We start from the raw sequence: 25,140 nt of genomic DNA on the forward strand, positions 1-25,140 counted from the left end.
GTTGGGAGGTGAGGAAGCATGAGGGGGTCAGTGGAGCGTAATGATTGTAGATGATGATGTATGAAGGGGAATCAAGGGGGAATGATGGTGGGAGTCAGGCAAGAGAGATGGCACCGCATGAGAAGCACGGGGGCAAGTCAGTGGGAGAGATGGTAGGAGATGAAGAAACATGGGGTGGTTGAGTGTGAGTGATGGAGTGAGATGGGGAAGCAGGAGGTGGGGGGTCAAGGTGAGGCCACATGGGGACATGGAGAATGCCAATGGGACTTGAGGAGGAGCAATGGAGAAAGATGGGGAAGCCTGAGGAGGAATTGGAGGCAATGGTGGGAGATGGGGAAGCAAGAGGAGGGAATGGGGGTGAGGGTGGTAGATGGGGAAGCAGAAGGAGGGAATGGGAGCAATGGTGGGAGATGGGGAAGCACGAGAAGGGAATGGGGGCGAGGGTGGGAGACGGAGAAGCAGGAGGAGGGAGTCAGGGCTGAGGGAGGGTGGGAGACGGGGAAGCATGAAGCAGGAATTAGGGGTATGGTGGAAGATGAAGCATGAGTGGGGATCGAGAGTTAGTTAGAGAGGGGAAAATGTGAGAGGTGGGGGTTAGAGGAGCAAAGACTGGAGATGGGGAAACATGATGGAGGATTTAGTAGGTGACTTGTAGGGGGAAGGGGACGCTCGAGGGCTTCCATGGGAATATTGCAGGGAAATGGGGAAGCCTGAGTGTTAGGGGGAGTGATGCAGGAAAATGGGTTCAGGATATGGCCTAAAGGAGCAGAGGAAATACAAAGGGGACTTAGAGGAGCAATGCAGAGAGACCGGGTGGCAGGGGTGGGTTGAGACATGATTTGGAGAGATGTGGGGAACACAGGAAAGGAGGCTGTGGGGAGCAATAGAGGGAAACAGAAATACAGGGGGTTGGCAGGGGAGAGTTACAGAGGGAGATGACAGGCATGAAGGTGGGGACTCGGGTAGTGATAGAGGGAGATGAAGCAGCATGAGACACAGTCAAGTGGGAGAGGTGGCAGAAAATGAGGAAGCACAAGGGACAGTTTGGGGGACAGATACTGGCAAATGAGGGAACATGAGGGGGAGTTAAAGGGGAGCAATGGTGGGAGATGAGGGAACATGAGGAGGAGTGAAAGGGGAGCGATGGTGAGAGATGAGGGAACATAGAGGGAGTGAAATGGGAGCAATGTGGGAGATGAGGGAACGGGGGAGTGAAAGGGGAGCGATGGAGGGAAATGAGGGAACACAAGGAGGCGTGAAAGGGGAGCGATGGTGGGAGATGAGAGAACATGGGAGGAGTGAAAGGGGAGCGATGGTGGGAGATTAGGGAAAGGGGGAGTGAAAGGGGAGCGATGATAGGAGATGAGGGAACAGGGGGAGTGAAAGGGGAGCGATGGAGGGAGATGAGAGAACATGGGAGGAATGTAAGGGGAGCATGGTGGGAGATGAGGGAACATGGCGGTGGTCATTTCTGAACTATTAAGAGAGAATGACTAAGCACAGTGAGGAAGTGAGAGGAAGAGTTGGCTGCAAATGAGGACACATGAAGGGGAGTCAGAGAGAGATGATGGTAAATTAGAAAACTGAGGTCTTGAGGGTGTGTGATGGAGTAAGACAGGGTAGCACAAGGTGAAGGGGTCGAGGTAATGCCATGTGAGCAGGTGGGGAGGCACAGGGCAATTGAGGGGGGAGCCATTAAAGATGGGGAAGCCTGGGGAGGGACTGGGGGTGATGGTGGGAGATGGGGCAGCACAAAGGAGTTCAGTGGGAGACTTTGGAAGATGAAACATGAGTGGGGATCGAGGGTGAACTGGTGTGAGACAGGGGAACAAGAGGTGGGAGATGGGGTAGCAGGAGGGGGCAGTGGGGTGTGATGGTGGGAGATGGGGTAGCAGGAGGGAGGATGTAGGGTGTGATGGTGGGAGATGGGGTAGCAGACGGGGGCAGTAGCGAGTGATGGTGGGAGATGGGGTAGCAGGAGGGGGCTGTGGGTGTGATGGTCGGAGGTGGAGTAGCAGGAGGGGGTGCAGGGAGTGATGGTGGGAGATGAGGTAGCAGGCGGGGGCTGTGGGTATGATGGGTGATGGGGTAGCAGGAGGGGGCTATAGGGAGTGATGGTAGGAGATGGGGTAGCAGGAGGGGGGCTGTAGGGTGTGATGTTGGGAAGTGGGGTAGCAGGAGGGGGCTCAGGGAGTGATGGTGGGAGATGGGGTAGCAGGAGGGAGGAAGTAGGGACTGATGGTAGGAGGTGGAGTAGCAGGAGGGGGCCGTAGGGAGTGATGGTGGGAGATGGGGTAGCAGGAGGGGGCTGTAGGGAGTCATGGGAGATGGGGTAGCAGGAGGGGGCTGTAAGGAGTGATGGTGGGAGATGGGGTAGCAGGAGGGGGCTGTAGGGAGTAATGGTGGGAGATGGGGTAGCAGGAGGGGGGACATAGGGTATGATGGTGTGAAGTGGGGTAGCAGAAGGGGGCTGTTGGGTGTGATGGTGGGAGATGAGATAGCAGGAGGGGGCCGTAGGGAGTGATGGTGGGAGATGAGGTAGCAGGCGGGGGCTGTGGGTATGATGGGTGATGGGGTAGCAGGAGGGGGCTATAGGGAGTGATGGTAGGAGATGGGGTAGCAGGAGGGGGGCTGTAGGGTGTGATGTTGGGAAGTGGGGTAGCAGGAAGGGGCTGTAGGGAGCGATGGTGGGAGATGGGGTAGCAGGAGGGGGCTGTAAGGAGTAATGGTGGGAGATGAGATAGCAGGAGGGGCTGTAGGGAGTGATGGTGGGAGATGAGGTAGCAGGAGGTGGCTGTAGGGTGAGATGGTGGGAGATGGGGTAGCAGGAGGGGGCTGTAGGGAGTAATGGTGGGAGATGGGGTAGCAGGAGGGGGGCCATAGGGTATGATGGAGTGAAGTGGGGTAGCAGGAGGGGGCTGTTGGGTGTGATGATGGGAGATGGGATAGCAGGAGTGGGGCTGTGGGTATGATGGGTGATGGCGTAGCAGGAGGGGGCTATAGGGAGTGATGGTGAGAGATAGGGTAGCAGGAGGGAGCTGTAGGATGTGATGGTGGGAGATGGGGTAGCAGGTGGGGGTTGTAGGGAGTGATGGTGTGAAGTGAGGTAGCAGGAGTGGGGCTGTAGGGTGAGACGGTGGGAGATGGAATAGCAGGAGGGGGCTGTAGGGAGTGATGGTGGGAGATGGGGTAGCAGGAGGGGGCTGTAGGGTGAGATGGTGGGAGATGGGATAGCAGGAGTGGGCTGTAGGGTGAGATGGTGGGAGATGGGGTAGCAGGACGGGGCTGTAGGGTGAGATGGTGGGAGATGGGGTAGCAGGAGGGGGCAGTAGCGAGTGATGGTGGGAGATGGGGTAGCAGGCGGGGGCTGTAGGGAGTGATGGTAGGAGATGGGGTAGCAGGAGGGGGCAGTAGCGAGTGATGGTGGGAGATGGGGTAGCAGGCGGGGGCTGTAGGGAGTGATGGTAGGAGATGGGGTAGCAGGAAGGGGCTGTAGGGAGCGATGGTGGGAGATGGGGTAGCAGGCGGGGGCTGTAGGGAGTGATGGTGGGAGATGGGGTAGCAGGAAGGGGCTGTAGGGAGCGATGGTGGGAGATGGGGTAGCAGGAGGGGGCTGTAGGGAGTAATGGTGGGAGATGAGATAGCAGGAGGGGGCTATAGGGAGTGATGGTGGGAGATGGGGTAGCAGGAAGGGGCTGTAGGGGGCGATGGTGGGAGATGGGGTAGCAGGAGGGGGCTGTAGGGAGCGATGGTGGGAGATGGGGTAGCAGGACGGACTGTAGGGTGTGATGGTGGGAGATGGGGTAGCAGGAGGGGGCTGTAGGGTGAGATGGTGGGAGATGGGGTAGCAGGAGGGGGGCCATAGGGTATGATGGTGTGAAGTGGGGTAGCAGGAGGGGGCTGTTGGGTGTGATGGTGGGAGATGGGATAGCAGGAGTGGGGCTGTGGGTATGATGGGTGATGGCGTAGCAGGAGGGGGCTATAGGGAGTGATGGTGAGAGATGGGGTAGCAGGAGTGGGCTGTGGGGAGCGATGGTGGGAGATGGGGTAGCAGGAGGGGCTATAGGGAGTGGTGGTGGGAGATGGGGTAGCAGGAGGGGCTATAGGGAGTGGTGGTGGGAGATGGGGTAGTAGGAGGGGGCTGTGGGGAGCGATGGTGGGAGATGGGGTAGCAGGCGGGGGCTGTAGGGAGTGATGGTGGGAGATGAGGTAGCAGGAGGGGCTGCAGGGAGTGATGGTGGGAGATGAGCTAGCAGGAGGGGGCTGTAGGGAGTGATGGTGGGAGATGAGGTAGCAGGAGGGGGCTGTAGGGTGTGATGGTGAGAGATGGGGTAGCAGGCGGGGGCTGTAGGGTGAGATGGTGAGAGATGGGGAAGAACAAGGGGGGGTAATGGAAGATGAGGGAATCATCAGGGGGCACCCAGGGGAGCGATGGAGGCTGAAGTCAGGTGGACAGAGGTGAACAGGTATGACGGGGATCAGCGGGGGCGTCAGAAGAAGGTCTTGGGACGGGCTGGGGCAGAAATGGAGGTAGATGGGGAAAGATGGGGGCCCAGTGGTGGAAGCTGGGGGCAATGGAAAGGAATGAGTGGTCTGAGGAAGCGTTGGGGGCACATGGTGGCCTGGGGGAGTCCCATAGAAAGAGCCACATGGCTGAGCTGGAGTGGGAGCACTGGGAAGGAGAAGGTATATGAGGGGTGGAGGGTGAATTGAAGGGTGGGGGAAGCCCGAGGGGAGGGCCAGGAAGGAATGGGGAAGCGTGGAAGGCTGAGGGCGGGGTCTGGGGAGCAATGGGGGAGGTGGGGAAGTCACTGGAGGACCAGAGGAAGGGCTGAGGAAGCAGCGTGGTGGGCTGTGTCCCAGGCTCACAGCGGGCATGGTGGTAAATCTCCGCACTGCCAGGTCTGGTTTCCCCGTGGACCCTGGACGAGGCTGAGCTGGGTGGTCCCGTAGGCACAGAGCCCACTGGCTGTGCAGGGCTGGGGTGTGCGGTGCCTTCCCGGCACTTGGCAGGTTCAGGTGCATTCTGGGAGCACTGGGCCAAACCCTGGCAGGTATTTAGGCTCCCAGCATTTGCGGATTTCAATGGAGTTCAGTGGGAGCTAGCCAGTAACAAAACCCAATTGAGGCCCAGGTGCTGTGGGGTCTCTGGCGAGCGTGTGGGGCAGTATGCACATGTGGGGAGTGTGCAGGTTGGGCGGGGCCCACACTTGCACTGGGCTCTGTGATGGGGGTACCTGTATGTATATGGGTTGCTGTTGTGCCCTCAGGGCTAGGCCCCTCTGTGTCACCCCTGTAACATCCCTCCCACCCCTGGGGGTGAGCTGTTCTGGGGGTGGAGGGTGGGAAGGGTGCCAAGCACAAACACCTGCCTTGCTACAACAGTAGCCCTGGTGGGTGCATACTGCCTGCCCCCCACCCTGCGGCCATGGGAACACTCTACCTGAGGCTTTGCTTGGGGGAAGTGGTCCCTGCAGCCCAGACCCTAGATCAGGGGCTGGCAAACTTTTTGGCCTGAGGGCCACATCTGGGTATGGAAATTGTATGGCGGGCCATGAATGCTCACAAAATAGGGGATGGGGTGCAGGACAGGGTGAGGGCTCTGGCTGGGGGTACAGGCTCTGGAGTGGGGCCAGAAATGAGTTCAGGCTGTGGTAGGGGGCTCCGGGCTGGGGCGTGTATGTGTGTGTGAGGACTCCAGCAGGGTGCAGGAGGGGGATCAGGGCTGGGGCTGAGGGGTTCAGAGGGCAGGAGGGGGATCAGTGCTGGGGAGGGGGTTGGGGCGTGGGAGGAGGCCAGGGGTGCAGGCTCTGGGCAGCGCTTACCTCAAGAGGCTCCCAGGAGCAGCAGCATGTCCCCCTTCCAGCTCCTATGCGGTGGCATGGCCAGGCGACTCTGCATGCTGCCCCGTCTGCAGATGCCACCCCTGCAGCTCCCACTGGCTGTGGTTCCCAGCCAATGGGAACTGTGGGGGCAGTGCCTGCGGACAGGGTCAGCGTTTGGAGACCCCGGCTGCCCCTACTCACAAGAGCTGGAGAGGGGACGAGCCGCTGTTTCCGGGAGCTGCAGGAAGCCACAGCACGTGTGGAGTGGGGCACGCCCCCGACCCCACGGAATCTCGAGGGCCGTATTAAAATGTTGGCCAGGCGGCCCATGGTTTGCCCACTCCTGCCTTAGATGTAGGGATGCTCCATGACGTGGGACTGGCCAAGGAGCAGCAGCTGGAGAGGATGCAGGCCAGGGCTGAAGGGCTGCTCCAGCCAGGAGCACTCAGCAACCGTGCGAGTGTAATTGTGTGCCTGTTTGACGCCGTGTGTGTAGCCGGGTGAATCCCTGGACTGGGGCTGGCTCAGCATCTGTAACCCAGGCTGAGGCTGGCTCAGGCACACGTTGCGGGAAGCGGCTGCTGGAAGCAGATGGGAGGGGACAGCTGGGCATCAGGGCCTTCCCGAGCCTCTCACACCTAGCTCTTGTGTGGGGTGCGGCCAGGCCAGGAGCGCTGCAGGCCTGAGGCCGACCGCCCCAGCTGGGCAGGGTTACTGGGGGCAGATGGAGGGGCAGGGGTAGTGAGAGCCAGAGCTGTGGAGGCTGCTAGGGCAGGTGTTGGACGCAGAGCTGTCAGAGAGCCCTGCACGCCGCCCAGCGATGGTGTGCAGCTTCTGGCTGTTCAGCAATCCATGTGGCAGCCATGCTGGTGAGGGGCTGGCTCCGTGATCTCAGCTGCAAGCAGCTCGATTTCCAGGGCAGCAGTTGGGCAGCCCCGCAGCAGGGGAGACTAACAGGAGTGGAGGATCAGCGTGGCTTCCCTAGCAGAGGGAGGCCTTGCACCACGGCACAGCGCGGTGTGAGCAGCTGCTCCTGTGGCCAGAGGCAGTTTGCAGCCCACAGCCCTGGGGATTTGCGGTCATGGCTGCTGAAGGTTTCCAACCCTCCAGGATTGTCCTGGAGTCTTGCAGAATTAAAGATTAATCTTTTAAAATTGTGGCATGTGATGAAACCTCCAGGAATACGTCCCCAAACTGGCCACCCTATGGCTGCTCCAGTTCAGGGACAAGGGGAGCTGAGGCTTTATCCTTCTGCCCCATAAGTCAGCACCTGCTGTGCCAGCCCCTGCAGCACCCTGGGCAGGCCGTCTGCTCCTGCCTCAGGACCAGCAGGGCAGCTTGGTGCAGGTGCCATGCACAGCGGAGGGGCTGCACCGAGTCCAGCCCCACTGCGGGGCCAGGCAGCAGCAGAGGGCAGCCTGGTGCTTGCACAGAAGGAAAAGGCTGAATAGATTTTATCACCGGCCCTGGCTCCCTTGGTCCAGTTCTTTCTGGGATCAGCTGTGGAAGAATGGGAGCCCAGGTGCCCCTCAGCTCCCTCGCTCAGTGTGAAGCGGGGCCTCCTGCTCCACCACGGGAGCCTCGTCCTGGGGAGAAGGTGCGTTCCTCCCGAGGCCTGGCCAGGCAGCTGTTGCTGCTCCCAAATCAACCAGCAGGGGGCTGTACCCCAGCCCGCTCTCTTCTGCTGGCCGGTGACGCCCAACTTCCAACAGCTGAAGCAGGGCTTCAAGGTCACCCAGAGCAGTGCTTCTCAAGCGATCCGCTGTGGGGCACCGGCGATTTTTTCCCCAGTGTGTGCGCAGACCGGCACCGGTCTGCGGACCACCACTTTCAGTAGCACTGACCTAAAGGGCACGAGAGGTTCCTGAAGGCGGAGTGCACCAGCTGGAGGCCAAAGACCCTCCCCGAGCTCCTCTCTCGGTCTCCTGGGAAGAGTCTGTCAGCTCAGCAACGGAAGCACCCCTGACCTAGCCCCCAGGAGCGGCTCAGGGCAGGATGGAGCCAAGAGCAGGATTCTGCCTTTCCCTTGGATCGAGAGGGTGTCAGGGAGCTACTCTGGGGGCTGCGCCCCCGACCCAGGGGTCAGCCAAGCACCCTGCACACATGCACACAGAAGGTAGCTCTGGGGGTTTCATTTCAGAGCTCGCAGGCCCTTTATTTTCTACCTCACAACACACAATTGTACAGACAGAGGACAGAGTGAGTGGGGAAGCCCTTCATGTGAGCGGGGGGCCATGCAAAAGGAAGGGGCGAGCACATGGAACCCAGACCCGGACACCTGAGGCTGCTAGGGAAACAGCAACAGGGGCTGAGAAAACAGTCGGTAACAGCCTCCCGCCCTGCCCTATCCGTGAGCTTTGCAGCAGGACAGGGCTTTTGGGAAGAGCTTAGCTGGCTTTTCAAAGCCCAATGCTGCAGCAAGGAAGAGCAGGGAAAGGCTGTGATGGTGCGGGTGACATGGACAGAGAGCTCTGCTCGGGAATAGCTTACCCAGCGTGTGGCAGGGCTGCAGGGGGAACAGTCCCCCAAAGGGCAGCTCTTCTCTCCCACCCCCTGCAGGGAGAAACCCTAACCCAGTGAGATGCATGGAAATGACATGAAATCAGCGCCTCCCTGTACACACACCCTTCCCCACAGGAGATGCTGGGAAACAGGACATGGCTGACTGAACCAAACGAGCGGGTGGGAGTTTAAGCAGCCAAACTGGCTCATCTTTAATTTCAAGTATGCTATTTTCAGAATGGCCGGCACCCCGGGCTGCAGCCAATCGAGGCTCAGCTCATGCGGAGATTCTGCTCTTTCAAATTCCAAGCAGGGAGATGACAGTGTCAAGTTAAAAGGCTGCGTATTACACACACCATGGCTCAGGGTTGCTCTCTCTGCTACCTCCCCGCATCCTTCAACTGACTTTGCCGAAGCAAAGCCTGGCTTCTTTGCACACTTGTTGGGGTGGGCCATCAGGTGGCCAAGACAAGGCCCCGGGCACATGCCCAGTGCCGTCCCTCCCAGCCACAGGGCCACACATGGCTTATCACCTCCACCCATGGCAGAAATGCCCAGCGCTGCTATTTACAGGACAGGACAGACATGACGAGTATCACAAATAATTAAAAAGGCATTTGTAAAAATGAGAAACCACATTCCAAAAACTAGATTCTTTAAAAAAGCCCTAGTTACCAATGAAAATGCGAAACCCACCCCAAAGTATTTACAGTGGATGTTAACGACCACATTAACAACACTCCCCCAGCCCCCGCCCGGGACAGACCCCCACGCCTGCCAAACGCATGCAAAAACTAACAAGAGCTGCACTAACCCCCAGGCTCCCAAAGCTCCTTGTCTGCTGGTAGGTTGGACAATAAGCTGTCTGCTCCTCTCAGGTGAGAACATGCCCAGACCTTCTCTGGCTCTGCCAGTGGAAGGACGCAACCTAAGACCCACCCATAGTCATCAGGGAGAGTAAGGCGACTTGTGCAGAACCAGCTGGGCCACTGCGCTCCCCTCGCGTAACAGAGGTGCACAGAGCGTAGCCCTCGGCTGCTGACAGAGAACAAGACGTGGCTATGGTTCTAGCATACACCCTGCCTGAGCGCAGAGCACAGCCTCACAGCTTCATTTGCAAGGCCCCTCTCTTCACGGGATAAATACACGAGTTTCTCCTCATCCCTCGGCTGGATCCATCCCTGGCTGCATGGCTGTTACACACTGGAGTGGATGTGTTGTCTGGCTGGAACCCTCCCCACGGGTTTGGCTGGCACCTCACACACCTACCCACTGTTGTTCTGCAAGCCCAGGTGCTCTCCACACTAACTCTCCTAATCCTCTTTGGGGGCAGATGTCTGTACTCTCTCCCAGAGCAGTGCAAAGAGCAGCAGGCCGGTAATGGGACTTCATTAGCACCTAATGCAACGGGCATTTATTTTTAACTGCAGAAATCTGCTGGCACTGAGCGCCAGGGCTTCACAATAAAGTGCTGATGCCTTCCAGGGCTCCCAGCTGATAAACACTGGCTCTTTATTAACCGGTGGCTTGTTTGCACTTCCTCCCCTCCCCCAAATGAGACTCCATTCCCAGCCAAACAGCAGTTCTGGTCCTGGGCAGGGCAAGCCCATAGTCCAATTGGTATTTTTAACTCATCTACTACCCTCCCAATTTAGCTAATTTCATTATTTTTAAAAATTCCTTCAGCTCAAAAGTTCATGCTGATTTAGACTGACCCTGCCTTGTGCTCCGCCTGGGCCTGCAGCCCATCAGATCAGGTCAAACCAAAAGGAAGGGATGTTTGCAAGACACTTGTCATGAGCAATTAACTAAAACAGCGCCCCCCCCCAGGAGCTGGGTCTGTCCCAGCTGAGACTGTGAAACCGAGTAATGGATTCAGCAGGTGCTGTTAGCGACAGGGCCAGGGCTCCCCGGACACCACACATCTGCTCAGGGATACAACAGGGCTAGGGGTATCTCTGGGGCCTGTGTTGTGTTTTTAAACATTGAAGCAAAATGCGGTCACACACGGCTCCCTGGTACAAGTAGTTGGCAGGGCGGTGGGTTGAAGAAATTATTTCCCAGTTGCAGGCTGAATTAAAACTCTGCGCACACAAACACACACACACACTCTCTCTCTCCCTTTGCAATATTCTCAGAGACCCTGGGGAGGGAAATCAATCAAAATGAACCAGGAGCCAGGATGATAAAATGGGCCAAAAAGGGAGTTTACAGTGAGCACAGGGCTGCAGTGGAGGCTGATGCTGAAGGACAGCGAGGGGTGGGGGGACCCTGCCAAGGCCCGGGGACCAGCACAGAGAGGAGCAGCTGGACTCCATGTCTGATGAGGTCAGCTTTTCTCACACCACTTCCAGCACAGCTGGGCTTGGGGAGGGCTGGAAATGCAGCCAGGAAAAAGGTTCCCCCCTCCCGCAGCGGTTGCCATTGCCAGTCACAACCAGCAAGTGCTGAAAGGCAGGAGAATGGCATGCTCTCTCAGCCATTAACTAAACTCCCTCCCCCCACCGTGCCAGGGCTGCGTTGGGGGTCAGGGCCAGCCCGCTCCACGCTGCTGGCTTGCTCTGAGGTGGGCTGTACAGCCCAGTCCGAATATCAGAGGAGCCCCCGGGCGGGATTCAAACTCAGCCTAACTCCTAGGAGAGCTGAGCGGAGCACAGCGTGGGGCTTGCTGGAGCATAATTAACAGCCCTGGGAAGAAGGGGCCAGGCAGTTTATGCCGGCTGTAAACACCCTCACCCACCCCCTGAATTTGGGACGTGGTTTCCAAGCACCTGGATCAAGCTGACCCGGAGCGTTGCTGTGGCAGGTCACCTGTCCCAGAGCCCCCGCGGGACAGCCCTCCCTGGCTCATTGAGCATTCCCTGCCCGAAGGCACCCTGGACACTCTGCAGCAACAAAAGGGACACGAGATAGGGCAAGGCTACACTACAAAATTAAGTTGACCGTAGGCTGTCTACACTACAGATTACTTTGGTATAAATGTCGCTCGGCAGTGTGAATAATCCACACCCGAGTGATGTAAGTTACACTGACCTAGGCGCTGGTGTGGACAGCGCTGTGTTGGCAGGAGAGCTACTCCCGCCGACACAGCTACCGCGGCTCGCGGAGGCAGGCGTTATTAAGCCAACGGGAGAGCTCGCTCCTGTCAGCTTAGAGCGTCTTCACCAGAAGTGCTACAGCGGCACAGCTCCATCAGTGCAGTGCAGACAGTCAAAGCTGCGGCGACGTACAGCCTCTGCAGTAATTAAACTGCCTTTGCACGTCCACACTGTGCTCCTTGGGTCGCCAGTGCGTGTCCTCACCAGCAGTGCTTGCACCCATTTAACTGTCAGCGTAGGGCATTGTGGGAAGGCTTCTGAAAGGCAGCAAAAGTGTCTACACTGGCCTAACTACATCGACCTAAGTGCTCTCCCTCCCACGGAGACGGAGTCATTGTCAGCAGGGCGGGCGCGTTACATTGGTGGCAGCTACATTCTAGTGTAGCTGCTTACAGAGTTAGCTGTGAACTGACTGTCGTGTAGACCAGCGCTTAGAGGCCTGGAAATGGATTTAATTGCAGTATTAAATGCAGCATGAGAAGGTGGGTTACAGACCTTCAATCGCTTTGCCTCGCTCACTCAATGGCAGTGCTGCAGCCTCCTGCACAGACAGAGCAAACGGCTTGAAGCGTTTCTCCAGAGGTGCTGGGATGTTTAATTGATTCTAAGGCCTGAGGGGACTGTTGTGACCATCTAGTCTGGCCTCCTGCCTACCACAGGCCAGAGCTCTTCCCTGCATTCATTCCTGTTAGAACTAGAGATCTTGAAAAAAAAATCCCCTTGGTTTACAAAGGGCCAGAGATGGCTAATCCGCCCCCCAGCCCTGGTGACTGCTCCAGCAGTTAATCACCCTCACCCCTGACAGGTGCCTGGCAGCAGAGAGCAGGGGGACGGCTGCAAGAAGACATAGAAGGGTGCAATAAACACTGCGTCTGAAGGAGTCTGTTTCTGAAGTTTTTTTGTTGAAGAATTGCAACTTTTAGGTCTGTAATCGAGTGACCAAAGAGATTGAAGTGTTCTCCGACTGGTTTTCGAATGTTATAATTCTTGACGTCATAGACAACAAAAAACTTCAAAAACAGACTCCAACGAGAGACTGCAGAATTGGAATTAATTTGAAAACTGGATACAATTAACTTAGGCTTGAACAGAGACTGGGAGTGGATGGGTCATTACACAAAGTAAAACTATTTCCCCATGTTTATTTCCCCCCTCCACTCCCCACTGTTCCTCAGACATTCTTGTCAACTGCTGGAAATGGCCCACCTTGATTATCACTACAAAAGGTTCCCCCCCTTCCTGCTGGTAATAGCTCACCTTAAGTGATCACTCTCCTTACAGTGTGTATGGTAACACCCATTGTTTCATGTTCTCTATGTATATAAATCTCCCCATTGTATTTTCCACGGAATGCATCCGATGAAGTGAGCTGTAGCTCACGAAAGCTTATGCTCAAATAAATGTGTTAGTCTCTAAGGTGCCACAAGTCCTCCTTTTCTTTTTACTGGGACAAAGGCAGCCCTGATTCTCTACACCAGGGATGAATCTGGCCCATGTACTTGTACCACTCTTGTTACTGTGGTGTCTAACCAGTGCTAAGGCACAAATGCTTGGGCTTGGAGGCAGCAGTGCGTGTGCAGAGAAAACCCCATCCCTACAGAAGACACGAGCCGGAACGCAGCACCTTCACAGAGGAAGGGAGCAGAAAGGGCCAGGAAGAAGTGAGCGCAGGGATCTTTGAGGGGCCAGCGTGAGTTGCGGGGGTCCTAGAGCTGTTTGGCCACTGAGTCAGAGCCAAGCTCCCAGTAATGGTCGGGGAACATCAGATTGAATTCCAGCCGTGGCCCCGCTGCCCTCTGCCTCCTCCGGGACACACACACACACACACACACACACACACACACACACACCCCTCCAACCGACGCTGCCCCACTGGATCTCCCACACCTGCCACACTCAGACACAACCACAGCAAGCTCCAGGCTACCAGGCCAAACACACAAACAAATGACCCTGCGGAGACCTCTGCGAATTGCATTATAAACCATGCACAAATACCTTAAATAGTGAGACCCAGGACATCCAGACGACCCTCAGCGTCCAACCACACCTGCCAGATGCTGGGTGGGACACAACCTAGGGAAATGCTGCCACCTTGGCTTGAGCCACTGTCAGACTCACTGTAACTAGAACCTCGCTCAGACCCAGCTGCGAGGGGCAGGGGAAGGGCCCCCAAGGTGTGCCTGGCTTATCTTGTCCCCAGGGTTTCAGTGCTCTCGGCCCATTGCTCCAGAGGGGAGGGGAAGGGATAACACACAAACACACTCTCTCTCTCTCACACACACACTCTTCCCGCACAGCCCCCTGGAAAAGGGAGAACACCGCTGTACTTCCCCCTGCCCTATGCTCTGCGAGGCTGCTAGGTCCCCTTTCTACTGCAGTCTATAGTCCCCCCGCATTGCGTTTGCTCCTGTTCCCATCTGCCTTGGGCTGTGCTTCCTGAGACCAGGCCTTCAGAGGCCAGGTGGCTGTACGGCTTCTGACTCCAGGATCCCGCTAGGCGAGCCAGAGACAAAGGGAGCTGCTGCAGCCACTCGGCCAGTGCTCTAGCTCGGGGAGCATTCCAGAGAGGGCAGCTTGCTGCAGCCTCCTGCACTGGCCAGGCTGGCGCTGGGGTGGGGAATTAAACATTGTTTGGGTGAGGAGAAGGGCCTGAACGAGCCCTGTGCCTGCCCCCGTGATCCTCCCCTCGGCATCCTTCCAGCACAGGAGGCAGGCACTGCAGCGGCTGATGCAACAGCAGGGCAATCCACTCTGGGCTGGGTTTGCACAAAGCCCCAGGGCGCGGGGGAGGGACGGCCGTGTCAGCGAAGGGGCGTGCCAGTGCCACTCGAAGACAACATGGCAAGGGAGACAACATAGTGAAGAGCCTCACACACAATAATCAGCTTTATACAACACGCCCCCACCCCCCCAGGGCGCATGCCCCCCAGGGCTCACCCCCGGCCCACAGCCCTGTCTGCGAAGTGCAGTGACAGTATGCCCGGGGCATTTCCTCTCAGAGCTGACCCAGCTGCTCTCTGCGCTCCTGCTGCTGATTCCTCTCCAGGGCGCTTGTCAGCAGCATGGCCCGAGGGAGTCCCAGGCTCAGGGCCTTGGCTTTGCCGGCTCTCCAGAGGCTGCTGCAGGGTGGCGGTTCCCAGTTCCCACATCCCAGGGCAGGCAGGGCCCATCTCTTCATTCCCCCCCACCCCCCGCCGGCTGTCCGTCTCCCTGAAGTGCAGGTCTCTGAGGAGCCTGAAGGGCTATGGAAATGGCCCAGAGCTCCCCACCCCAGGCTCTGGGGACGCCCTCCTCTCTCCTGGAATCATCCTTCCCTTGCAGGAGCGGTGAGGCTGGCAGGCTACTTCCTGGGGGTCAGGAGACACCCGCCCAGAGTAACTTCCCCTCCATCCCTGGAACCGGATCCAGGCATAACGCGGGAAGCCTCCGTTCCCGACTCTCCTGCAGCATCTGCTTCTTAAGCGCCCCCATCAGCTGGGGAACAGTTAGGAGACAGATGTGCATGCGCCTGAGTCTCTGCGAGAGCGAGGGGCCCGCTGGGACCCCAGCACAGCTCTCTCGGGGCTGGCGGGTCCCGCGGGCTGCGGCGGAGCTGGCGCAGACGGGAAGTGTGCTCTTTCGTCAGGGCCGCAGAAAGCAGACACGGCTTAGCCCAGTCCCCGCTGCCCTCACTCACTCACTCAGAGGCCCTGCCTTCTCCTCCGCCCGGCTGGGGTCAGAGGGATGCAGCTTGCACTTGGAAGGGGAGTGCCGGACAGCTGAGCGGGAAGGCCGGGCGAAGCAGGAGGTGAGGGACTGGGAGCTGCAGTCGCATGCTGTGTCCTGCAAAGAGAAAGGGGAGGGGGGATTAGAGGTGTGGAGGGCTCAGGGGAGCTGCAGCTGGGACCAGTCTGGTACCCACTCGAGGGCAGATCTCCTCGGGCTAGGTGCAGTGCTAGCAGAGGGGACTGCAGCAACACCCAGCTGGGACCAGAGCCCCCTAGGGCTAGCACTGGTGAGCCCAGAGGCAGAGCGCCTGCCCCAAGAGCCAGCTCTTTAGTGCGTGAAGCCCTGACGCGAGTGCAGGCTGAGGTCCCCTGGGCCATGAGTGTCTTGACCCAGCCCCATGAGTGACAGCGTGGACCCAGCCCCCCTGTGGGGAGCAGTCTCCGCACGGGAGAAGCCAAGGGCTGAGCCAGCGGGGCCCCTCCAGGCTGCAGCACAAGCCTGGGCTGCTACTGCCTGAGTGTGTCTGGCTGTCAGATGCAGACAGTGCTACAGCCAACCCACCAACTGCTGCAGGAACAGGTCTTCTCCTCTCACCCCTCCGGCCCCCGGGGTGGAGAGGGGCTGCACTACACTTCAGGCTGGGGAGGAAGCTCCCTCCTCTGCTGGGCGCAGAAGCTAAACAGACGTTTGCTTTGTCAGCCAGCTCTGCCCTGAAGTCAGTCTTATTCGCTAGGGTAAAAACAAAGCTGCCAGGGGATGTTGGGAAGGCCAAAAGTGTAACTGGTCTCAAAAAAGAATGAGACAAGTTCATGGAAGCTACGTCCATCAATGGCTATTAGCCAGGATGGGCATGAATGCAACTCCATGCTCTGGATGTCCCTAAACCTCTGATTGCCAGAAGCTGGGCCTGAATGACAGGGGATGGATCACTTAATAAATTGCCCTGTTCTGTTCATTCCCTCGGAAGCATCTGGCACTGGCCAACTGGCAGAGACAGGATACTGGGCTAGATGGACAATTGGTCTGACCCAGTCTGGCCGTTCTTATGTTCTTACCTCATTGGCTATCATAGATGTGATGTCCAGGTCCCTTGGGGCCCCGTCTTTGCTCCCCTGGCTGGGGGAAGACGCCTTGGGCTCCTCGCTGCTGCTTTGCTTCAGGAGTTTCTTGTTTAAGCTCCGGGAGACGTTTTCAGATGGATGGCAGGTGACCGGCTGGGAGTGATCCTGCTTTTTGGTGCCATCATCTCCCGGTGATTCTTTCTTCTCTGGGGCAGAAGTGGGGCTCTGGGCCCTCCCGCACACGTTCCTGAAGAACTCTTGCACGATGCCGTATTTCGGGGCTTCTGGCTTAGCTTTGCTCTCTGGACAGCCTGGTTTCCAGATGGACTCTGTACTCCCGGAATGCTCCACAACATTGAACAAGCTGGACAGGCCATCGTTGATGTTACTGAGGACCGGGCTGTCTCTGGTTGTGGTTGACCTAGCCCAGGCCGACCCATTTTGCTTACTCTGATGAAGGTTCCACAAGCTTCTGTCCTTCGAATTGTCGAGCTTGGAGGAAGACCGTCTCTGGAGCTTTGGGGAGCCATACTTGGGAGAACAACAAGGCCGTTCGATTCTGGAGTGGACTTTGTCCAGAGACGAAGAAATCTGTTTGCTACGCACAGACATCAGGGAGGAGCTGCGTGGGGACCAGCTCTTGCTGTGGAGGTTTCCCCGGGACATGTCTGTCTGCAGACCGACGCTCACCATCTGAATGGTCTGGGTCCCGACGCTCGTCAGCCCCGTGGTCTGACTGGAGGCGCTCTTCACCTTCCTCTCCAGCGAGCTGGAGCGGATGGCCTGCCGCACGCAGTTGGTGATCTCTTTCATGTCGTCGCTCATGTTGCCGGAAATCTCAAAATCGTGCAGGGAGGATGGGAACCGGGGGCCGGGGGGCCCAGCCTTGTCGGCACTGCGGCTGTCCAGCAGCTCGCGGTGCTGCTTCGAGAAGTTGCATAGCCACCGGCTGTACGTGTTCTCTGAGCTGTCGGATTCCTCCAGCTCTGTCGGCTTGGCCATTGTGAACAGGAAGCCCGGCTCAGTCATGATCTTCCCCTCCTTGTTGTGGATTAGCGGTGCCTCCAGTCTTCGCACCACCGGAGGGCTGTAATAGATGCGGATCCCGGTCTTGTCTGGTGCCGTGTAGCTCCTCTGCATTTGCTTCTGGGCCGGATCCTGCCCAGAGAGGTTGTTTGCCCGGGAATAGTCCCATGAGGAAATGCCCAGTTTGTCTTTTGCCAGGCTCTCAGGGGCAGGTTGCTCTGTAGTCACATATGTACAGTTTTTGGGGTGGACTCCGGCAGGGTCTGTTATGCCATTAGACAGCAGCTGTGTGGCTGGGGACCCCTTGCCTCGTGCATGGTCAGGGATCACAGGGCTGGTCTTGCCTGGAAGGTAGGGAGAACAGTCGAGCAAGCTTTCAAACTCGGACATCGAGGAAATGGACTTTGTCCTAAGTGGAGAGAAGAGGGGAGTGGTCAAAACGCACGGGAAACGCAGGTAAAGAACTCACGTAATGGCGGCTCTTTGAGAGCTGTGGATACCACTGTACGTACACATGTGCCCCATCCACGAGACCAAAAAGTTTGGAATAGCAGTGTCTGTTGGGCCTGCGCTTGTTCCCCCCTCCTGCTCATGCTCCAGTACAAGGGCCCAAAGCACACACCGCTGAGAGCCCCCTGCAGTACCCTCGCAATTCAAAGCCCATGTTCCTGAGGACTCTGAAAAGCGAGGGTGGATCAGGGATCCATGCTGACAACGACATCTCCAAGAACCGCAGTTACTGCAGGGTAAGTAACTGTTCTTCCTTCTTCAAGTGCACGTCAGTGGATCCCGCGGTAGATGACTGGACCGTGGGGGTGAGGAGTTTCAGCTGTATCACTCAAACAGGGACTGAATCAGAGACTCGCAGCAAGGTAGGGCTGGCAGGGACCTCGAGGGGGTCATCTAATCCAACCCCCCGCACTGAGGCAGGACCAAGTAAAACCCAGACCATCCCTGGCAGGTGTTTGTCCAACCTGTTCTTACAGACCCTCAAAGTGGGCATTCTGCAGCCTCCCTTGGAAGCCTGTTCCAGCGCTTAGCTACCCTTACAGTGCTGATTACTTTTGTCCTACTTCCTGTGGACATGGAGAACAATCAGACCTCTCTATAACAGCCCTGAACATATCTGAAGACTGTCTTACTCGTTTCTCAAGACTAAATATGGCCAGTTCTTTTAACCCTTCCACATAAGGCAGGTTTTTCTAAACCTTTTGTTTGTTTGCTCTCCTCTAGACTCTCTCCAATTTGTCCACATCATTCTTAAAGTGTGTTTCCCAAAACTGGACACAGTACTGCAGCTGAGGCCTCACCAGTGCTGAGCAGACACCTCCGATGTCTTACACCTCCTGTTAATACACCTCAGAATTATATTAGCCTTTTTCGCAATTGCATCATGTTGTCCAATATTCAATTTATGATCCAGTATAACCCCAGATCTCTTTCTGAAGTATTACTGACTGGCTCAGCATTCCTCATTTTGTATTTGTACATCTGATTTTTCCTTCCTATGTGAAGTATTTTGCGCTTGTCTTTACTGAATTTCATCTTTTTGATTTCAGACCAATTGTCCAATTTATCATGGTCATTGTGAAGTCTAATCCTGTACTCCAAAGTCTTTGCAACCCCTCCCAGCCTGGTGTCATCTGCAAATTTTATAAGCATGCTCTCACTCCATTAGCCAACTCTTTAATGAAAAATTTGACCAGTACCAGAACAGGACAGACACCGTCGGATCCCCACTAGGTAAGCTCTCCTAGTTGGACAGCGAACCCTGGAAAACGACTCTGAGTACTGTTTTTCAACCAGTTGTGCACCCGCCTTACAGTAATTTCCTTTAGACCACACTTTCCTAGTTTGCTTATGAGAACACCACGTGGGATTGTGTCAGAAGTCTTACTAAGGTCAAGATACATCAGATCTACTGCTTTCCCCCTCCCTCATCCCATCCACTAGGCCAATGACCCTGTCAAAGAATGGCTCTTCCCAACTCATGATCTGCCCTGGCTGCCATGTCAAGGATGTAATGTTTCTGGAAAGTCAGTGGGTTGCTCCATGTTCCAGCCTTGCCGATGTCAGAGAAGACACATTCCTGGAGCAGGTGGAAGACAGAGCCTGTGCCTTGGTGGAGTGTGTGGTGACGTATGGAGGGGGAGGCTCACCAGCCATCCGCCAGTAGATGGAAATACACAGTGGGATCTACTTAGAGATTCTCTGTGGCAAGATGGCATGGCCTTTCGATGGGCTGGGGATGAGTCCAGAAAGGCCTGGTGCCTGATGGGTGTGGTCCTGTTAAGATAGCAGAGAAAAGCTCTTGACAGGGCCAAGGAATATGGCTTCTCTTCCCTCAGGGTCGAGTGGGATTTGGGAAGGACACTGACAAGTCAATTGACGGGTAGTGGAATTCCGAGGCTGCCTTGGGGATGATGCGGGCTGAGCCCCATCAGGTCCATATGGAAAAATGCATAAGGCAGTCTGGCCATGAGGGCTTGCGCAAGGATCCGCAAAGGGACTTGAGCATTGCAACGCCTCATTTTTCGGCACCCAGAAAATCACTGCAATCAATCCACAGAGCCTGAGCTAGGGGCCGAGGCTCCCTACGCAAGGCACGGGGGAGCCAGGCACCACAGAAGCCAGCACACTGAGCAGCGACCCGCCTAAGCTAACCCATGGGAGATGCTGACGATGAGAGGGTGTGTCCTAAGCCCGCCCCCTTCACAGAATTTGGCGCCTATGGCTGCTTGTGATCCTGGGGCCAGGCGCCATTCGCACCTAACTCTGTGAAAGTGAAAGGGCTCTTCCCTCATAACCTTAGCCCGGCAGTTGAGGCATTCACCTGGCATGTGGGAGACCCCGGTTCAATTCCTCCCTCTGCCTGATGGGGGGGGGAAGGGATTGGGATGGTGTTTCCCATCTCTTGACTGAGTGCCCTAACCACTGGCTAAACATTATAAAGGGGTCCTTGTCCTCTGGCCACTGGGTATGGAGTTAGGCGTGCTCCAGGTGCACTGACTGGATCGGGTCCTGCTGATGAGGTAGGCGTGACCCTGCCCATCTTTCCCGGCCTGAGGATTGCGCTGGGGTTAGGTGTGAGACAGACATCCAGATGCCTGCTGGAGGGGAGGGGTGCTTTGCTGAGGAGGAAGGCTGGTGCCCTCTGATGTACTGGCGTGGTACTTGGGTTGCCTTGGATGGCAGGATGGCTCCACTGTCTTGACGGAGGCTGAGGATGGTATGGGGTTGGGGCATAAACCTCAGGGAGCACAAGACGGCCTTGGAGTCTTAATGGGTGTAAAGCGCCATCTGTCGGCTCCTTGCCATCGAGGGACAAGGCTCAGTCATGGCCTGTTCCTCTCTCAGGGTACCAATGCCTGGGGCCACAACACTCAGTGCGCTGTCACAGCGGTGGCCATAGACCGAGCTGCAGTGTCAGAGGTGTCCATCACCGATGTAAGGCCATCTTGGCCACCAACTGGCTGTTCCTAATGACCTCCCTGAGCTGCTCCCTGTTGCTAGGCAGGACCTTTGAGAGGAAGGGGGTGACCCAGTACGGCCCGGCAATTAGCTACATTCAGCTGAGGCAGAGTACGATGTGCTCCCAAAGAGGTTGAGCCTTTGGGGTCCTTGTCCTTAGGGATACTCTTACTCAACTGAGACTGTTCGTGTACCACTGACATGACTGGGGAAGCCTGGGACACACTTGAACCCTGCCAGAGACTTCACACAGAGTGTTACTGCAGCAGGTATCTGCCACAAGGCCCTGGCCAGGCTGACAAGTCTCTCATTCACAGAGAAGACAACCCGGGCTGGACCAGAGGTTGACACAGATGGCAGAAGAGAGGGCCCTCGGCTGGAAGATGGGGTGACAATGCTCTGATGATGGTGAGGATCAGCCGATCCCCTCTGGAGGCGGCACTGGTGTTTATGGCACTTTTGCTACCGGGGACTGAACTGGTGCAGGCAGGTTCGTCGGCACTGATGAAGGTCCTGGTTCTCCCCGGGATGCATCCTTCATGATAGGCATTGACGCTGAGGCACCACCAGAGTCTGCCTCTAACACAGGCTGCTCGTTATCAGCAACCCTCGGGCTGCGCGGGGCATGGTTGTTTTATCCCCAAGGGCTCTACGTGGTCTGTCCTTATGGGAGGACACTGAGCTCCACCTGGAGTCTGCCTCTGTGCTTGGAGCTTCCTCTTGGTGTGGCTTGAGAACAGGAAATAGTGCCTGATTTGGCGCTGCGGGGAGTTTCAGTGGGGGGGGCCAGAGCAGGGTCCCTTCTCAGCATTATCTTCTCCATGCTGGCATTTGGCACTGTGAGTCTGCTAGACGGGGCACTGGATAACACGGTCTACTAGCAGGGCTCTGGGCACGATCCTCAGGCTTTGATGAGACTCCACAGATTGCTCCAGAAGATGGGCCTTCAGCCACGTCTCACAACTTGGGAGTCCTAGCCCAGAACAACAGGTACTCCAAACCCTGGCTCGGTATGTGTGACTCTCCTAGATACCTGCTGTGCCCAGCTTTCAGTGGGGAGTCCTTCGCAGGCTGGCCAGGGCTTGACACTTTGAGGTTTCAAGTCCACCACGTTAGGTAGCTGCGTCCCGGAGGGATGTCCAGCAGGTCTGACACTACATTACGTAGCTGTGTCCAGGGGGGGATGTCCAGCGAGGTCTGACAGCACGTTAAGTAGCTGCGTCCGGGGATGTTCTGTGGGGTCTGATAGCCAATACTCAGTCCAGACGGGTCGATGTAGATTATGGCAGTCATACGTGGAAGAATCGGAAGAGCTCTCGCAGTTTGTAGAAGATTTTTGAGATGGTTCAGCCAAAGCTAAGAACTAGCAGGTCTGACACCTGCCAGGTTCCATCTTTGTGCTGCAGGTGGTGAGAGGGACCTGAGGGAGGGTCATGGCTGCCCTACCCTTTATGGGAGCATGTGTAGGCACGAGCGCAGTCCTGAGAGACTCTGCTCGTCAAGCAAACTCTGGCCTCGTGCATGAGGCGCACGCATAGGTGATGACTCCGTGGGTGCTCCAGGGCTGGAGCACCCACGGGGAAAAATTAGTGGGTGCTCAGCACCCACCAGCAGCCAAGCTCCCCTCCCCGCCCTCCTCACCTCCTCCTCCGCCTCCTCCCCTGAGCATGCCTCATCCCCGCTCCTCCGTCTACCTTCCAGCGCTTGCTGCCTCCAAACAGCTGTTTGGCGGTGTAACAAGCTGTGGGAGGAAAGGGGGAGAAGTGGGAACGCGGCACGCTCAGAGGAGGAGGCGGGGAAGAGGTGGAGTCGGGGCAGGGATTTGGAGGAGTCAGAATAGGGGCAGGGAGGGAGCGGAATTGGGGTGGGGACTTTGGGGAAGGGGTTGGAATGGAGACGGGGCAGAGGCGGGAAGGGGTGGATTCGGGGCAGGGCCGGGGCAGAGGCGGGTCTAGCACCCACCAGCGCGAGCAGAAGTCGGCGCCTATGGGCGCACGAGCCCTGCAGTGGGATCCACAGCGACACACGCACGACAAACCCCTGCTGCCTCCCCTCTCCAGCTGTCCAACAACGCTCGCTAGCCAGCAGAAAAAGAACAAGCCCAGCCCAGCAAGCCTCTCTCAGCTGCTCAAGGAGACAAGAGCTTGGACCGGTTCTGGGCTAGGGTGAACAGCTAGGCCCCTCCTGTTCTCCCCAGAGCTCTGTCCCAGTGCTCCCGGTGGCTTTGCTTCTGCTAGCCCTGGCTCCACCTCTCTGACATACATGGCGGGCTACCGCCCTGGGGTTTGTTGGAATAACAGCTTCCATAGGCGCCGACTATGTGGGTGCTCTAGGGCTGGAGCATCCATGGGAAAAAAAATGGTGGGTGCTGAGCACCCACCGGCAGCCCCTCTGCTAGAACCTCTCCCTCCCCCCAGCGCCCCCTGCCCACTGGCGGGCCCTGCGGATCAGCCCCTCCCCCTCCTGCCCAGTGGCTAGCACCTGCCCTGGATCAGCTGGTGCCCTGGATCAGCTGTTTTGCAGGTCAGGAGGCGGTGGGGCGGGAGGAGCAAGGGAGGGCACTTGGGGGAGGGGGCAGGAAGAGACAGGGTGGGGCGGAGCAGGGGTGGAGTGGGAGCAGGGCCTGGGCAAAGCTGGGGGGAGCACCCCCCCCGGGAGAATAGAAACTTGGTGCCTATGATGGTTTCTGACGTTAGGAGCTGGGTGGCAACACAAACTCACATCTGCCTTTCGTCTGAAAAGGAGAGGGAAGCAGGGACCCCCCCAGGCTCAGCCCTTGGGCTCTGCTGTGCAGAGCTGCTTCCCGGAAGGGGTCTGGGTGCACGTTCCAGCTCACAGGGCTGGGTGAAGACACTCACTTCCCTGGGGCCCTGAACCTGCGCTCAGTGAGGGCATCACACACCAAAGGGGTGAGCTCTGTATGCCTCTGGGTCCACCCAGCGCTGAGCACAAGGGGGCCCTGGTCCGGACTGGGCCTCTGGGCGGTGCTAGCGCTGTGCCAGCCTGAGGAGGGGCGCTGCCCCTTAGGGGACACCAGACTGGGATTCCCTCTGGACTCTGCTCGGAGCACCAGCAGCGTGTTTGTGCTGGGAAGCGCCAGAGCAGCACGGTGGGGTTCTCAACCTGAACTGACCCACTGGGCTGATCCAGACCTTGGCCACACTCAGCTACCAGCGCGTTTCTCTGCAGGGTCATCGGGGCCCCTGGGCTTTCTATAGCACCCCAAATGAACTGTCCCACCCACGCTTGCCTGTCCAAGCTGGGGAGACCCAAACAGTGATAGGCACTTCCAGCATTCTTCCTGGCCCTCCCACTCCAACCCCTCTCGCTCCTTCTAGGAAGTGACCCTGCTGAGCAGCCTAGTTTACCACTACGCTCAGTGCTGCCTCTCTCTGGGGAGTTCACACTGGGACTGATCTGACATTATGCTGCAATCAGAGAGAGGTGGTGGGGGAAGGAATAGCTTTTACTGGACCAGCTTCTGTTGGGGAGACAGAAGAGCTTTCAAGCCCAAAGAGCCCTTCTTCCAGTCTGGGAAAGGAACTCCCAGCCTCATAGCAAAATACAAGGTGGAACAGATTGTTTAGCGTAAGTAGTTAGCATGTAATCTAAGCAACCATTCAAGGTGAAGTGGCTGTTAACAACCCCGCAGGCACAGGATAAAAAGGGGGGCTACTGGGTTACAGTTTGTTGTAATGAACCATAAATCCAATGTCTCTTTTCAGACCACTGGTTCTCAAACGGGAGGGTCGCGACCCCTCAGGGGGTCGCAATCTGGTTATGTGGGGGGTCGCAAGCCCAGACCCCAGCGCGCGGCTGCAAGTTACGAGCCCCGACCCAGGCTGTGAGCCCTGATCACGACGCATGGCTACGAGCCCCGACCCCTGTGTGGAGCTGCGGGGCTGCGAGCCCTGATCTGGGCAGCCCCGACCCTGACCCCTGCGTCGGGCTGTGAGCCCTGACCCCTGTGTGGAGCTGCGGGGCTACGAGCCCTGACCTGAGCACGCGGCTGTAAGTCCTGACCCCAACACCTGCGCCGGGCTGTGAGCCCCGACCCCAACAGGTTTGTAAGCAGCGAGCCCCAACCCCAGTGCCGGGCTGTGAGCCCCAAGCCCCTACCCCAACCCTGGCCAGGAGCAGGGCTGTGAGCTCCGGCTAGGCGTGGGGCGGCGAGCCCTGACTCTGACCCCCCATGTGGCTGCGAACCCAGACCCCAACCCTGGCCAGGAGCAGAGCTGTGAGCTCCGGGCAGGTGCGGGGCTGCGATCCCTGAGTCCGACAGCCACGCGGGGTTGCGAGTCCTGACCCCAACCAGAAAAGGGGCTGTGAGCACTGAGCTGGGGCATCCAGGACGCTGTGAGCCTCGACCCCTGTACTGGGGTCGCCAGGCGGAGCCCGGCCATGTTGCTTCAGGTCATTAATTGCTGTCAAGTATTAAAATAAAAT

The 25,140-nt window shown here is 57.5% G+C and overlaps 2 protein-coding genes across 9 annotated transcripts in view; both read right to left on the reverse strand.

The window, feature by feature from the left end:
* Nucleotides 1-1,366: 1,366 nt before the first annotated feature.
* LOC122462632 (extensin-like) lies at nt 1,367-2,881 on the reverse strand. The gene is made up of 2 exons (XM_043526628.1): nt 1,752-2,881; nt 1,367-1,711 (listed from the first exon to the last, which is right to left on the reverse strand). Exons 1-2 carry the CDS (start codon nt 2,879-2,881, stop codon nt 1,696-1,698), a joined length of 1,146 nt encoding a protein of 381 aa, XP_043382563.1. The 3' UTR covers nt 1,367-1,695.
* Nucleotides 2,882-7,954: 5,073 nt separating this feature from the next.
* Nucleotides 7,955-25,140, reverse strand: part of SOGA1 (suppressor of glucose, autophagy associated 1) — a 90,867-nt gene continuing 73,681 nt past the window's right edge. For 6 of the 8 annotated variants that reach the window (XM_043526623.1, XM_043526625.1, XM_043526622.1 and 3 more), the window contains 2 exons: nt 16,192-17,632; nt 7,955-15,250 (listed from right to left, as the gene is read on the reverse strand). In XM_043526623.1, the coding sequence (XP_043382558.1) occupies nt 15,101-15,250; nt 16,192-17,632 (1,591 nt within the window). In that variant the 3' untranslated portion in view covers nt 7,955-15,100. The remainder of the gene's footprint in view (nt 15,251-16,191; nt 17,633-25,140) is intronic. The other 2 variants (XM_043526627.1, XM_043526626.1) reach the window with 1 other exon arrangement.

The sequence above is a fragment of the Chelonia mydas genome, chromosome 13, assembly GCF_015237465.2.
Source record: "Chelonia mydas isolate rCheMyd1 chromosome 13, rCheMyd1.pri.v2, whole genome shotgun sequence".
NCBI lineage: Eukaryota > Metazoa > Chordata > Testudines > Cheloniidae > Chelonia > Chelonia mydas.